At 37.2% G+C, this 15,548-nt stretch overlaps 1 protein-coding gene across 10 annotated transcripts in view; it reads right to left on the bottom strand.

The window, feature by feature from the left end:
- MAPKAP1 (MAPK associated protein 1) overlaps positions 1 to 15,548 on the bottom strand; it is a 255,479-nt gene that overhangs the window by 216,334 nt on the left and 23,597 nt on the right. For 7 of the 10 annotated variants that reach the window (XM_026009306.2, XM_072748606.1, XM_026009309.2 and 4 more), the window contains 2 exons: positions 8,185 to 8,511; positions 5,690 to 5,779 (listed from right to left, as the gene is read on the bottom strand). The exons of 1 other annotated variant lie outside the window; for it this stretch is intronic. In XM_026009306.2, the coding sequence (XP_025865091.1) occupies positions 5,690 to 5,779; positions 8,185 to 8,443 (349 nt within the window). In that variant the 5' untranslated portion in view covers positions 8,444 to 8,511. The remainder of the gene's footprint in view (positions 1 to 5,689; positions 5,780 to 8,184; positions 8,512 to 15,548) is intronic. 2 more of the 10 variants (XM_072748607.1, XM_072748609.1) reach the window with 2 other exon arrangements.

Here is a 15,548-nt window from a genome sequence, read left to right as displayed (position 1 = left end):
TAACTGAGAGGGGTGCCTTCATGGGTCAGATTCTTGATTTCAGTGCAGGTCATGATCTAGAGGTCATGGGATAGAGCCCTGAGTCAGGCTCCAAGCTTAGCACGGAGTCTGCTTGAGATTGTCTCTCTCCCTCTTTCTTCTTCTGCCCCTCCATCCCCCCCACTTGAGTGTTCTCTAAATACATACATACATACACACACATGACTGGTCATGATAATTGCTGAAGCTTGGGGTTCATGATACCATTCTATTTTTGTATATGTTTGAAATTTTCCATAATAAAAAACTGTTTAAATTTAAACCAGGGGTGGGGGGAGTAAGTAATTTATCAATCACATCACTACTCAGATCAAATCACCTTTTCCAGAGTAAAAATTAAGTTCCTTACAATATCCTCCATGATCAGCTCTCTCAATACCTCTCTAAGCCCACTCTTGCCCTTTTCTACTCTAGTCAGTAAGTAAGCATCCTTCCTCTCTATTCTTTGAATACATTGGGAAAACTTCCATCACAGAACCTTTGCACTTGATCTTCATCTTAGGACACCCATTTTCCAATATATGCCTGGCTTATTCCTTCAAGAACTGCTCAAGCATCACCTTTCCAATGAGGCCTTCCTTCCCTGATCACCCTATATAAAACAGCAGGATGCCAGGGTGGCTCAATTGGTTAAGCGGCTGCTTTCAGCTCCAGTCATGATCTCCAGGTCCCGGGATCAAGCCCCGCATGTGGGTCCCTTCTCAGGGCAGGGAGTCTGCTTCTCCCTCTGCCCCACCCTTGCTCTCTCTCTCTCTCTCTCAAATAAATAAATAAAATCTTTTTTATTTATTTTTTTCAAATTTTTTTATTATTATTTATTTATGATAGTCACACAGAGAAAGAGAAAGAGAGAGGCAGAGACACAGGCAGAGGGAGAAGCAGGCTCCATGCACCGGGAGCCCGACACGGGATTTGATCCCGGGTCTCCAGGATCGCGCCCTGGGCCAAAGGCAGGCACCAAATCGCTGCGCCACCCAGGGATCCCCTAAAATCTTTTTTAAAAATAAAAACTGATAGCAAAATCTCCTACCTAGCATTCCTTACTCCCCCTTGCCTGGCTATATTTTTCACTATGCCACTTATCCCATTCTGACAATACTGGGTGTGTTTATTGTCTATCTACCCCACAAGATCCATGAAGACAGGGACTTTGTCTTGTTCACTGCTGTATTGTCTAGGGCTACAAGTACATAGCTGTCCTTGCATATTTTAGGAGCTTAATAAAAACTTGTTAAATGATTAACTATGGACCAGAGAAGCAGAAAAAGTAGGGGATAAGGAGGCAAAAGCTGTGGGGATAAGGAAGCAAAAGAGAGGGAGGAAGGAGAGAGAATGGGCCCAAAGAAGCAGAAATGAAACCGGAGCTGGTAATGAGAGCTCTTCCTTCTGGCACAGGTGTACCTCTTGAGTTGCTCAACTTCAAGCTGCTCTTAAAAAAAAAAACAAAACAAAAAAACAAAACTTTTTTTCTTTCCTTAAACATTTTATTTATTCATGAGAGACACACACAGAGAGAGAGAGAGAGAGAGAGAGAGAGGCAGAGACACAGGCAGAGGGAGAAGCAGGCTCCATGCAGGGAGCCCAATGCGGGATTCAATCCTGGGACTCCAGGATCACGCCCTGGGCCAAAGGCAGGCACTAAACCACTGAGCCACCCAGGGATTCCCCCCCACCCCCTGCCTTTTTTTTTTTTTTTCAAGCTGCTCTTCAACTTCACTTGCTCTTTGTCATTTGCAGCTGAAGAGTTCTAATCACTATAAACAGTTGGAAGTCCCCAACAGAGAACTGAAAAAACAATAGCCTAGAAATTTAATTATCATCAGGCTTATGAAAAAGCACATAGGATAGTATTCAGGAAGATGGGAATACATATTAGAACTAGTAAGGATTCAGTTAGTGGCTGGATACAAAACAGATATACACAGATACATAAAGACAATAGATTCCTTCACAAGAGCAGTAAGAAAGTTATGGGGAAGAAGATGCTAATTACAAGGGTAGCACAAATAAAAAACATCTGGAAATAACCTTAATAAGAAATGTAAAAGTGCAGGAACAATATGGAGACAAGACAAAACAATTTATGTACTATTTGTATATATAAAAAAAATACAAAAAAGATCATAAGATGTTTAGAATATTTAAAATATATGTATTATATAAATAGAATCTAGAAAAAATACATCAAAATGTTAACAAAAGCAGTTCCTCTGAATATGAGAATACTTGTAGCTTATTTTCATTTTTATATTTTCTTTCAGATTTCCTATAATGAAATTTTCTTTTAACATAGAGGCCTTGGCAACTTTCCTCAACCGTTGCCATTGCTAACACAGAGGAGGAAGGGAACAAGGGAACAAGGCCTCAATACCCAAAGCTCCAGGGGCAGCTCCTTTCTGCCAATAATATGGAAGAGAATGGGAGAGAGTAGAAAGACTACAGTCTCTGGGGTCAGACTGCCAGAAGAATAATTCTGGCTTTGCCACTTACTATTTGTAAGTAACTTGAAAAAGTTACTTAGCCTCTGTGCTCCAATTTTCTCACATACAATACAGAAATATTAACAGCTAAGTTGCTGGATTTGCATGAAGAGGAAACAAACTTGGTGGCTGGCATATTTATATGCCAGTGATCCCCAGCTCTGGTTACTCCTAAGAATCACCCAGGGAGCTTCTGAAAAATATAGACTTATGGACCCTGATCTCTATCTTTTGAATTAGGAATTCCACAGGTAGGGACAAAAATTTATACAGAAGCCATTATAACATGCACTTTTGGATGCATTTCTGATTTTTACAGTCATTGTATCTGGCAACTGCTGTTTTAGGGAACCAATACTAGAAAAGACATAAAGAAAACTTCAAGAATATTCATAAATAATTGATATACACACTACAATATTTCTGAGTTATTATTTAATTCATGTGTAAATAGCTTTGTCTTTTTACTAGACTTCAAACTTTTAGAGGGCAGGAATTATTTATTTCCCAATCACCTAGCACAGAATTATTATGCACACAGAAGGTATGGAAGAGAAATTTGTTAAATGACTCAGCGATAATAAATTTTGTAAGGCATATTACCAACACCATTTTAAAGCAATGAAATTTAAAATACTGGGGCTTGGGGCACCAGGCTAGCTCAGTTGGGAAGAGCACACGACTCTTGATTTTGGGGTCCTAAGTTCAAGCCCCGCGTTCGGTGTAGAGATTACTTAAAAATAAAATCTTAAATATAAATATAAATATATGCATGCCAGGGCTTGATTTGACATTGTTCCTGCCAAGGTTTCTTCCAATGACCACCTTCACATTTACCCATGCAGTTCTGGCTACAGAAATACTACAAAGATCTTTATCATGTGGTCTCAGGGCATATGGCTCAGTAAGCTCACAAAGGACCTCAGGGTATGAACCAGACAGCTTCTCAAATCCCTTCCAACTTTTCTATGAAAAACCTGCATTTCTGCTGTATCTTGAAGGATGGACAGGATGTAGACAGAATAACTATGGAAGAAAAACATTCCAAGGGAGGTCATCATATTCATAATAATGATTTTTTTTAAAATAGAATAAGATAAAGGATTAAAAAAACAGATGAAAGGATTTTTAGCAAAATGTAAACAGTAGAAAAAGAATGAGGGAATGAATAAATGATTACCTAACCAAAATTCTCAATGAAGATCGAAAGGATCTAGCTGTGGCATGTCTTGCCAAAAGAGAGTATGTGCTTGAGAGCTGTGTAAAAACAGAGTGGCTCCTCAGTTTACCAGGTAGATGTTTACTGGACCGCTGACTCCACTTTTCCAACACGTTTTAGGACACCCAGAATGCCAACCTGTGGTAACAGTGGAACCCAGCTGAACAGAAAATTCAAAACCATTCCTCTGTACAATGATGGGGTTCACTGGCCTGGCTCAAGGTCAATATTTCAAAGAGGGGTCAAGTATATTAAGAAGGAGCTTTTCTAGCAGTAAGATCATAGGGTCAATTACTGAAATCTGCGAGAGACGGAAATAAGAGGGATGGAAACTGAGGAAGAAGTATACACCAATAATGAACAGTATGGCTCCAAATGAAAGCAAAAAGGAGCCTATTTATTTCTCTAGCACATTCTATGAAACACTAAACAGAAGTTAAAGTGGATTAGACTTTAAGGAGTAAGTGGAAGATGTATCAAAATTTAAGTTGAAGAACTTCTCACATTGTAAAGGGGATTGATGCAGTTCTATCTGAGGTGCTCTATTCATCCTATTTATTTGTAATTGTTTTAAGATAAGGAAGTAAAGGCAAAACAAAGGGTAGCTGGAGAGATGAGCTTAGATAAACTGGCTCTATATTCATTAAGAAAAGATTAATAGTAAAGGCATTAAGATACATGATAAATTTGAAGAAAGTGGACAAGATAAACAATATAAAGGTTTTCAGTCTGTGATAAACACAAGAGAGAAGTATTAACTGGATCAACAGAAAAGGCCAGCCTAGAGAGATTTTTAACACATCAAGAGTAAAATTAAATAGATACTCAAGGAGAACCATAGGAAGTCATAGAAGTGAGACCTAAGAAAGAAGTGAATGAGATTTTTGGTTCTACATTTAGAAGCCATCATTAAGAAAATCATACCCACTAAGCACACTTGAGTATACAACCACAGCAGGAGAAAGCAATAATCACTTTATATAGTATGGTTTAGCAGAAGAGATTGGCCTTTAGTTGCAGACAGAGATAGAAAATACAGCTCTATTGCACTTCCACTTTCCAGGCTTATCACTGTAGCAAGTTAAAGCTCTCTCAATCTCTGTTTCATCTGATAACAACAGCAATATCTATACCTTATAAGATTGCTGCGTTGGAGGTAATGTACATAAAGTGCTTAGAACAGCACTAGGTAGGTACTGATGTTAATATAATAATAATCATTAATATTGTTAGTTTTATAAATATTATGTAGCAGTGAAGTCAGTCAAAAATTAATTGGACATCTACTACATGCCAGAGTTGTAGTAGGTGCTAGAAGACATAGAAGACAAAGTACAGACATTTTTTTGAAAGGAAAAAAACAGAAAACCTAGGACACATAATATAAACATTAGAAGATACTTCAATAGCATTTTGGATTTTTTAATTTTTTCTTGCTGAGATTCAAGATTTGAAAATCAGTAATATGGCCAGCTTTTACTACAAATACCATATGAACACTAACTACAAATACTGACAATACCAGCAACATAATGCTTGTTAAGCTAAAGGGAGAATTAGCATATATGCAAAAAAGATTGTTATTTTGGCCACTAATGAGATAAGGGAAAGTCTAGGTCGGAACTGCCAGGAGGAATCTATAACCCAGAGGCCCATCCAAACCATAGGTATTCCTTGGCTCTAAGAACAAAATACTGGCATGACAGTTTGTACAAAACATGCCTTACACAGACCAATTCCTGTGATGCAAAATGAAGAGTGACCAAAAACACAAGACCTAAAGAACACATGGCTTCAGAGGGCCAATGTACCCAAGTGAAAACAAAGCTCAAAATACAAGAGGTATCTGCTCAGAGGATTTGAAAAGATGAATTAAAAATAAAAGCTCTTATTTAATAATATAACTAAATATAAAAATCTCAAATTAACAATTAAAATTTTTTCCATTTACCTGATTGCTTAGAATTTCTTTCTTTCCACTGAATATTTTTGCATTTGATCTGGTTTTGTCTCTCTTTTCGGAGTCGTTCTAATCTTTGAGCTTGAAAAGAAATATTATAACTATAAGTTTGTCAATGAAAGTTTACTATAAACAAAGACATAATTAACTACCTTTATATGAATAAAGATGTTTTATATTGCACATGTAGGGAAAAAGTCATAAAATTTTAAAGGTGGCACCCCTGAAAAGCAAATACCAACAAAAACATGAAAATATTCTTGATTTATAATTGAAATTAGAGGATATAAAACATTAATAGAGATCATAAAGATAGTATTAACATGGAAGAGAATAATAAAATGTGAAAACTTCTGTGATTAATATGACATTTCATTATATAAATCATTAATAACGGTCTTAAAGGAATTTTAATGCACAAATGAACTGAAGTGAATATTACATTACAGGAATAAAATTACTGTTATGAATTACTCTACCCGTTTCAAAAATTAAAGATAAATGAACTCAGACTAGACTATTAAAGTTTTAAATATAAAATCCTTTATCTAAAAATCATGAAAATTATAAAATGTCAAAGCTATATAAATTAGCATAGCTTTTCTTCAGTGGGCTCAAACAGTTTATAGGTAGTAAAATAAATGATTTGTATCTTCGTAACATTAGTCAAATCTTAAAAAGAATAATTTTTCTTATACAAAATTTTAAGATATGCTGAAAGGATTAAAAAGTACATTCTTTGGTCACTAGGACACTCCACAATTGTAATTATTGCATCTAAGTTATTCTTAAGAAATTCCAACAACAATAACAAAAGCATCACCTAAAATCATGCATTTGTGAGATTATATTACCACTGGCTGATCAACCTTCAAAAATCAGTGAACTAAAAAAAAAAAAAATCAGTGAACCAATCTTTTATTAAAGAAATATTGTTCAGCATATATTAACAACTACTGCATAGGAAAACCACAATGGAAAAGAAAGTCATAATTGATGTTATTTCTCGAGTTAGCTTCAACTTCCTATCTTGGAACAATGCTAACAAAAAATAAGTAAATTTATCTTTCAACCTCTTGCAAGGTAGGATAACATACACTCCTGCCTTAGCATTGTGGTAGGGAAATACTGAAACTAGTCTTGCCATAAATGTAAACTGTGCCGGCAAAAGCATTTTGACAATGTCACTATATCTAACCAAATTCCATTGAAGGAAAATACATTCAATTGCAATTAATAAATGTGAAGGGTACAGCCAAAGTAATACAATCAGAAAGGTCTCAATTTAGCAGCATTCTCCTACTGAAATCCATTTAACCTGTCATATAAGATACCACCTCAATAACTTGCAAAGGAAGTCAGTTTCAGCTAGAGAACTGAGAATCAATGGTTCTAAATTATATTCAAACCTTCACTCAAATCCTATTTTGATAAAAGTTCTTTGAGCTACTGGGAAATGCTATTAATTATTTTCATCATGAGAGCAAATTATTCTTTGGAGATGTCACAGAATGCTGAATTCCGAACCAAAACCTTAACATGTCTTGCACTGTATATTGTATCCTGCAGTACTTCTTTAAGTACATTTTACATTTTGACCACGAAAATAAACATGTAAATATTTTCTATGATCTACGACATCTCCTACCATTACTTTTCCTGGGAGTTAGCAGGTTACTCCTACTGATTAGTGGAGATTATATTTTCTGATTACCTAATAAAAATCATCTCCTAGAACACCCTGTCATATCAGAACTACATTATGGATTCTAAATAACTTATCTAAGTAAAGGCCTTGGTTCATCACATTCCCCGTGAAAGATTCCCAAAACACATAAGCTGGAAAATAGGCATTGGTAAGTTTTTAAAAGCTAATGATTGAATATGTATGTACCAAAGAATAGCATTTTCAAGCCACAAAGATCAAAGGGTAGAGACCAATTTAAGAAAATAAAGATAATATATCAAAAACAGGGGGACTGCTATTAAAAGCAGCCCTAACAAATATTCAGCTATTTACCTCCAATGCTCCCCCCACCCTCCCACAATCCCTCCAAGGCCAAAAAATGGCTCCAGCAGCATCATTCCTTGGCTAGTCAGCTCTCTGTATTAAAGGTTCTTTATTATGTCAACCTGAAACCGGCTACCAGGTAGTCTACCCACTGGGACTAATGTTGCTCTATGAAAATACTCAAAACAAGTCTATTTCTCTTTCTACGTGAGGACTTTTTAGAAACAGAACATCCAACATGCCTCTGATAGCCACCTTTTTTTATCTATTCAGTTTCTACTTCCTTTAATAACGTCATTCCAGAGGCACTCTCCATTCAGTCACAGAAATGGAGTTGTTTAGACTCACTGTAATACATGCATGTTCCAATTAATAGACACTTTCCCCATTAAACCTATTCCAGCATTATGCATTATTCTGTAAGATTATTGACTGATTTAAAGTTCAGAAGACATGACTAAAAGGCAATGTTTACCTGTATTTGAGCGTCTTCTAATACCAAAGTCCCAACTTGAGGTAATATCGACTGACTGGGCATATACATAGCCCTGAGTCTCACCATTGCTTCCCTGAATTTCTGACCCACTGTCTCCAGGCATTGAAGGAGGATGAATCTTCTCTAGGTCAACATCATGATCAATGAGAACCATTTCACACATTCCTGTGTCATCACTGGTCACATGTGACTGTCGGATATGAGCTAGAATGATAGTTGGATTGTCCAAGAAGGCCATCCTTTCTGTGGGCCAATTTCCTTAAAAGGCTATTTTCTCCTCTTCATATTGTTCACGTGCTCACCTCCCTAGAAACATGATGTACACAGCAATATTTAAGAATAAAAAAGAAGATGACTGAATCATTTTTCAAACAAATTCAATGTGGTACAATGCTACCTTGAAAATCAACATTTATCCCTGTACCTAGGAGCTTACAAGGATTAAGCCTAAGCTGAAAGGAAATCCTTATAAACACTAGGGGCTACAGCTCTGGTCAATGAGGATGGCTTCCTCTTTTGCAAAACAAATTAATAGTGACTCCTTAGACCACTCAAAGCACATAATTACTGTTAAAACAATAAATTTTCCTTTCTTTCTCCTTCATTCCAATGCAGTCTCCTCATTACTCTATAAGGTCACAGGGGAACAAGTCATATTTTCCTCAAATTACGTGTGAAAGTATGAAACTGTCCTTTCTTTTGTTTACTTTTTTTTTTTAAGATTTTATTTATTTATTCATGAGAGACACACAAAGAGGGAGAGAGGCAGACACACAGGCAGAGGGAGAAGCAGGCTCCATGCAGGGAGCCCGATGTGGGACTCGATCCCAGGACTCTGGGATCACACCCTGGGCCTAAGGCAGGTGCCCAACCATTGAGCCACCCAGGCACCCCTTTTTTTTTTTAATTTGTATTTATTTATGATAGTCACACAGAGAGAGAGAGAGAGGCAGAGACACAGGCAGAGGGAGAAGCAGGCTCCATGCACCGGGAGCCCAACGTGGGATTCGATCCCGGGTCTCCAGGATCGCACCCTGGGCCAAAGGCAGGCGCCAAACCACTGCGCAACCCAGGGATCCCCAGGCATCCCTTCTGTTAACATTTCATCTTTGTCTTTGTCATATGGTTGTGAGGCAACTAAAAGAACACAGACAATACTTTGAGTTACTAGGAATTAAAAAAAAAAAAAACCCACCAAAGTAATTTTGTTCAATAAACACATTTTCCTTTCTTCTGGTTTAAGAGAGTATTGTGCTTTTATTTTATTTTATTTTTGGGAAAGAGGGAGGGATAAAGGAAGGGGCAGAGGGAGAGAAAGAATCCCAAGGAAGCTCCACACAAAGCACAGAACCTGACATGCAGCTGAATCTCACAACCCTGAAACCATGACCTTAGCAGAAATCACACTTAACTGACTGAGCCGTCCAGTCGCCCCAGTATTGTGCTTTTAAAATAAACTTTACTAATCAAACTTCTCTGCTACCAAATTAATTTCTTACTTTAGAAATCTCATTGTAAGAACTGCTTCCTGAATCCTGTTGAAACTAAAATGATGTATATTCTGGGAATAAAATGGTACCTCCTTAGTTAAATGGGAATACTCAACAAAGAAAACATGGTAGTCTCTTCTCATCTGTGGTTTCATTTTCTGCAGTTTTTTTTTTTTAATATTTATTTATTTATGATAGACATAGAGAGAGAGAGAGAGAGAGAGAGAGAGGCAGAGACACAGGAGGAAGGAGAAGCAGGCTCCACGCCAGGAGCCCGATGTGGGACTCGATCCCGGGACTCCAGGATCGCGCCCTGGGCCAAAGGCAGGCGCCAAACCGCTGAGCCACCCAGAGATCCCCCATTTTCTGCAGTTTGTTGTTACTCATGGTCAACTGCAGTCCAACAGCAGATGATCCTCCTCCTGATGTACCCTGACAGTCAACAGTAGCCTAATGCAATGTCACAATACCTAGGTCATTCACCTTACTTTGTCTCATCACATAGGCATTTTATCATTTCACATCATCACAAGAAGGCTGAGCACAGTACATTAAGATATTCTGAGGAGGGAGACCACAGTCACATAATTCAGTATAGTTGTAATTGTTCTGTTTTATTATCGCTATTAATATCTTACTGTGTCTAATTCGAAAATTAAACTTTATCATAGGTATGTATGTATGTGCAGAAAAAACAATAGTACATATAGGATTTGGTACCATCGATGATTTCAGGCATCACTGTGGTTCCTGGAAAGTACCCCCTGCAAATGATCGGGGACTACTGTATTAGAGGACACTGGTTAAGAGAAAGAACTGCAGGCAGAACTGGGTTCAAATCGTGCCCCTACCACTAGCTGGCTATGTGATCTTGGTCAAAATAACCTTAACTTGGGATCCCTAGGTGGCTCAGCAGTTTAGCGCCTGCCTTCAGCCCAGGGCATGATCCTGGAGTCCTGGGATCAAATCCCACGTCAGGCTCCCTGCATGGAGCCTGCTTCTCCCTCTGCCTGTGTCTCTGCCTCTCTCTCTCTCTCTCTCTCTGTGTGTGTCTCTCATGAATAAATAAATAAAATCTTAAAAAAAAAAATAACCTTAACTTATTTGAGCCTATTTTCTTTCTTCATTAATAAAATGGGGACTCCAGCAATGAGAAGATGTATAAGAGATAACGCAGGGAAAGTGCTCAAAAGAGCACCTGGCACATAATTAAGTATTAGCTGCTTTTAATAATAACAATGATGATGGTAAAAAATAATAACTTCAGCTTTCAATTCTTGTTTAAAATAATCCTAAAGCATATCAACATTCATCCTTCTTTAGTAAGTGCACAACACATAAAATAAATGTGTGGTTCCTTTCTGAAAGAGGACTCTGCAGGTCACCAGGGTCAACTTCTTCCTCCTCCTCCAAAATCATTATGAGATGCAAGGTACATGAAAACTGGATTGAATATGTTCCCAGAACAGTCCTAGAGGTATTTATTTTTAGAAAGGCCTACAACACCAGATTTTCTTGTTATTCGTCTCTTCTAAAAATGAAATATGGGGGAAATCTAGTTAATAAATCATTATAACCAACAAAGGTTTTAAAAACTTTTGTCTAGTAACATTCTAATGACATCACTCGGTAGATCTTAAAGATACCAAGATTAAGAGAAAATATAATTAATCAAATTAATTACACTAATCTTCATTTTTTTCCCTCAAATATATTTACTGAGTAGTTATTTTACACTGAGGCTAATGGGAAATGCCAAGGAAAGGTATCTCTGAATCAAAAAGTTTATACCCTAACACAGTCCTAGTGCATTTAATATAATGAGATTCCTCCAAGTCTCAGAAATGCTAATGTCAGTCTACCATTTTCAGTGTATTAATCAGAAAAACATTACAGAATTAAAGAGGAGCATTTAAGTTTCACTTATAAAAATAAGAATTACTTATAAAACCATAAAGAGATGTATTCAATCATGGATTTACTTATAAATGAGAGTATTTGTTTTGTAACAAAATCATAGCATCACAGATGGCCAAAACTGCAAACACCCTCATAGCAATCACAGTAAGTGTCTCTCCCACGAGAGTAAGGCAACTAGTCACTAGCAGAGGGGCAGGTACTTTCAATTTCATATTGAATAATTTTCTCTTGTAAAAAACAAGGGCTTCAATGAGAAGCTACACATTTAATGGGTGTTCTAGCACCAACAAGTCAAATGGCAAAGGGCAAAGAAATAAAAGTATACTTAAGTACACTCAACAGAATGTGCATGTGTTTGTTTGTTTGTTTGTTTGTTTGTTTGTTTTCCGGAAAATGGATCTGCTCCATCACCTCTTAGGAAGTAAAGAGTCATGGGAAAATACTTCTGAGGGCACACAGCAAGTCTCTAACTTTATCCTTGTGGGACAGAGGCCCCAAAATACCCCAAAAAGAGCAGACATCTTCTTTATTGGTATACTACGACTTCATACAATTTGGAATCTGTATCATTCACTCAACAAATACTATTCAATACTGATTCTGATAGGGAATTTCAAGAAGTCTGCCCTAGGAAATATGCCCTCACCTCCCACGACATGTACTTGAAGATTCAGACTATAAGTTCCACAAGGACAGGAGCCACATTGCCACATCCCTTCTGGCAACAAAGGATCTTATACATGGCAGAAATTCAGTAAGGGTTGCTGTCTTCCAAGGATTATACAATTTTGTTGTAGAGATAAGTCATCTATGAGCATGTCATGTGTAGTGTGATTATAAAGAAAGGATTGCTTTTTTTCTATTAATACAGATATAAGAGCTTGTCTTCACTATCCCTTTCAAAACTGTCACCTTGGGACACTATCAACTTATCCTAACACTACTTTTAGAACCAAAAGAATATGTTTTAAATCACTTTAAGAGCAGCAAACTACCATTTGAAGGTAGATTTGATTTCTAAGACAAAGATATTCCAAACACAGATGAAAACAAGTTATTTTCTCTGATCAGTTGTGCAAAGATCAAAGATTTTCAAAACCTAATGTTGGCAGGGTTCAGAGAAATGAGCCCTCTCATGCACTGTAAAAAGGAATGAAAACTGAGACTTTTTAGAGGGTAATATATCATCTATCAAAGTGTAATAAGTACCTTTTGGGCAAACCTACTTGTAGGATTTGCCTTTAAGAGATAACTATGCAAAAATATTTATCTCAGGATTGTTATACTGAAAATCTAAAAGTAACCTAAACATCCATGCCTGAGTATGTCATCACACACGCATGTAACAGAATACTACACAGTCATTAGAAACGGTAGAAAGGGCAGCCCCAGTGGCTTGGCGGTTTAGTGCTGCCTTCCGTCCAGGGTGTGATCCTGGAGACCGGGGATCGAGTCCCACATCGGGCTCCCTGCATGGAGCCTGTTTCTCTCTCTCTCTCTTTCTCTGTGTGTCTCAAATAAATAAATAATATTAAAAAAAAAAATAAAAGAAAGAAAGAAACTGGTAGAAAACGGATAAACAAATTGTGGTGTATATATATATATATATACCACATATATATATATATATATATATATATACACACACACACACACACACACACACACACAATAGGATATTCTTCAGCCTTTAAAAGGAAGAAAATTCTGGCACATGCTACAACATGGATGAACCTTGACGAGATTATACTCAAAGAAGTTAAGTCACAAAAAGACAAATACTGTATGATTCCACTTATATGAGGCACCTAGAGTCATCAAATTCATAGAGACAGAAAGTAGAATGGAAAGTGCCAGGGGCTGGAGGGAGAGGGGGATGGGGAATATTTGTAAGATATGTTTAAGTTTGGAAAGATGAAAAAGTTCTGGAGACTGGCGGTCTCCAACTGCACAACAGTGTAAATAACAGTGTAAATATACTTCATGCCACTGACCTACATTCTTAAAAATGGTTAAAATGGTCAATTTTATTACATGTATATTACCACAAATTTTTAAATTTAAATTTTAAAATGTCTAGGAAATGCCACATTAAACAAAATAAGTTTTCTTGCTATTTAATTAGACTTCTCAAAGCTTTTAAACTACTAATGTAGGGGCACCTGGGTGGCTCAGTCAGTTGGGTGTCTGCCTTCGGCTCAGGTCATGATTTCAGGGTCCTGGGATTGAGCCTCACATTGGGCTCCCTGCTCAGTGGGGAATCCCTCATCTCTGCTCGTGCTCTCTCTCACTCTGCTCACTCCCTCTGCTCTGCTCACTCTCTCTCAAATAAATAAATAAAATAAAATAAAATAAAATAAAAAGATAAAACTACTCACGTATATTGTGAATCTACAAGAGTGGAGACTCTTGTAATGCAATATATCCCAAATCTGAAACTTATCTAATCCTTAAACATTTTTTCCTCCAGGAACATTAAAATATATCAATGCATAAGAGATTCACAGAACCTAGTTTAGAAATGCTGCTTTACATTTTTACAAATACTGTTTATTTTGGGGTCTTGAATATCTTCCCTGGATGTTACTAATTGTTGACTTGAAGATAACTGGTCCTTTTTATATACCTTTAAGGCTGCTGGATAAACAATTTCAGCCTCCAGGAGGTCTGTTCCCCTAAGATCACCTATTTTCATGGATTCTTCCACTTTTTAACTCCAGATTCCTCAAAGCATACAGATTTATTTTACAAAAATGAAAGCAGAGGGACAACCACACAGAGTAAGAAGACATAAGATATCCCAAAGTGACTCAGCCCGTTTTTAATGTACTGGGTGGATCTCCTTTTATACTTCATTCATTCATTCAACAAACATTTATTAAGTTCCTATGATGTGCTAAGTTTTGTTCCAGGTGCAATGTGGATGCTTTTACCACTGCACAGAACCATTTGTGTGCATTAATGACCATGTAACTTGATGTGTTAACTTGGAACATGCCCTACACAGGGAAGTAAATTTTTAGTATGTTCTAATGCTATCAAGCCTTAATACAAGCATATTTTATTTTATTTTTATTTTTTATTTATGATAGTCACAGAGAGAGAGAGAGAGAGAAAGGCAGAGACACAGGCAGAGGGAGAAACAGGCTCCATGCACCGGGAGCCCAACGTGGGATTCAATCCCGGGTCTCCAGGATCGTGCCCTGGGCCAAAGGCAGGCACCAAACCGCTGCGCCACCCAGGGATCCCCTACAAGCATATTTTAAATAACTTTATTCACATATGCTCTCCAAACTGTTCACAATGGCTTACAGAAAAACATAAGATACAACAGAGTAAAAAAGTAGATGATGGGAAGCCCGGGTGGCTCAGCGGTTTAGCACCGCCTTCAGCCCAGGGTGTGATTCTGGAGACCTGGGATAGAGTACCACATCAGGCTCCCTGCATGGAGCCTGCTTCTCCCTCTGCCTGTGTCTCTGCCTCTCTCTCTCTGTGTCTCTCGTGAATAAATAAATAAAATCTTTAAAAAAAAAAAAAGTAGATGAAAAAAGTGGCAAACGGTAATCTGTATGAATGTTATATTGTACATTTCCCACAGGAAACTTCTGAGGAAGCAAAAAGCAATTATAATAACTAACCTTTATTTATTACAAAAGCTACACTTGCTCTTTCTTAGATTGACTAATTTGTACAATTTTCAAAATAACCCTATGAGATACTGTTTTCGTCCCCATTTTACAGATGAGAAAATGAAGGCAAATCAAAATCTGCCCAAAGCCCGACAGCTAATAAGTCCAAGAATTTTAAGCATTATATAGCCTTCCAAAACAAAAAGGAATAAAGAATTACAACAGTAGTAATAAATGACATTTTTAAAGATCCTGTTGTTGAGTTCTTTGAGTTCTGAGGCCTGAGAGAAATTTCTGTCATGGG

Source organism: Vulpes vulpes, chromosome 2, assembly GCF_048418805.1.
Source record: "Vulpes vulpes isolate BD-2025 chromosome 2, VulVul3, whole genome shotgun sequence".
Lineage (NCBI taxonomy): Eukaryota > Metazoa > Chordata > Mammalia > Carnivora > Canidae > Vulpes > Vulpes vulpes.
Note: the sequence above shows the minus strand (reverse complement) of the source record. Positions and strands in the feature narration are given on the sequence as shown.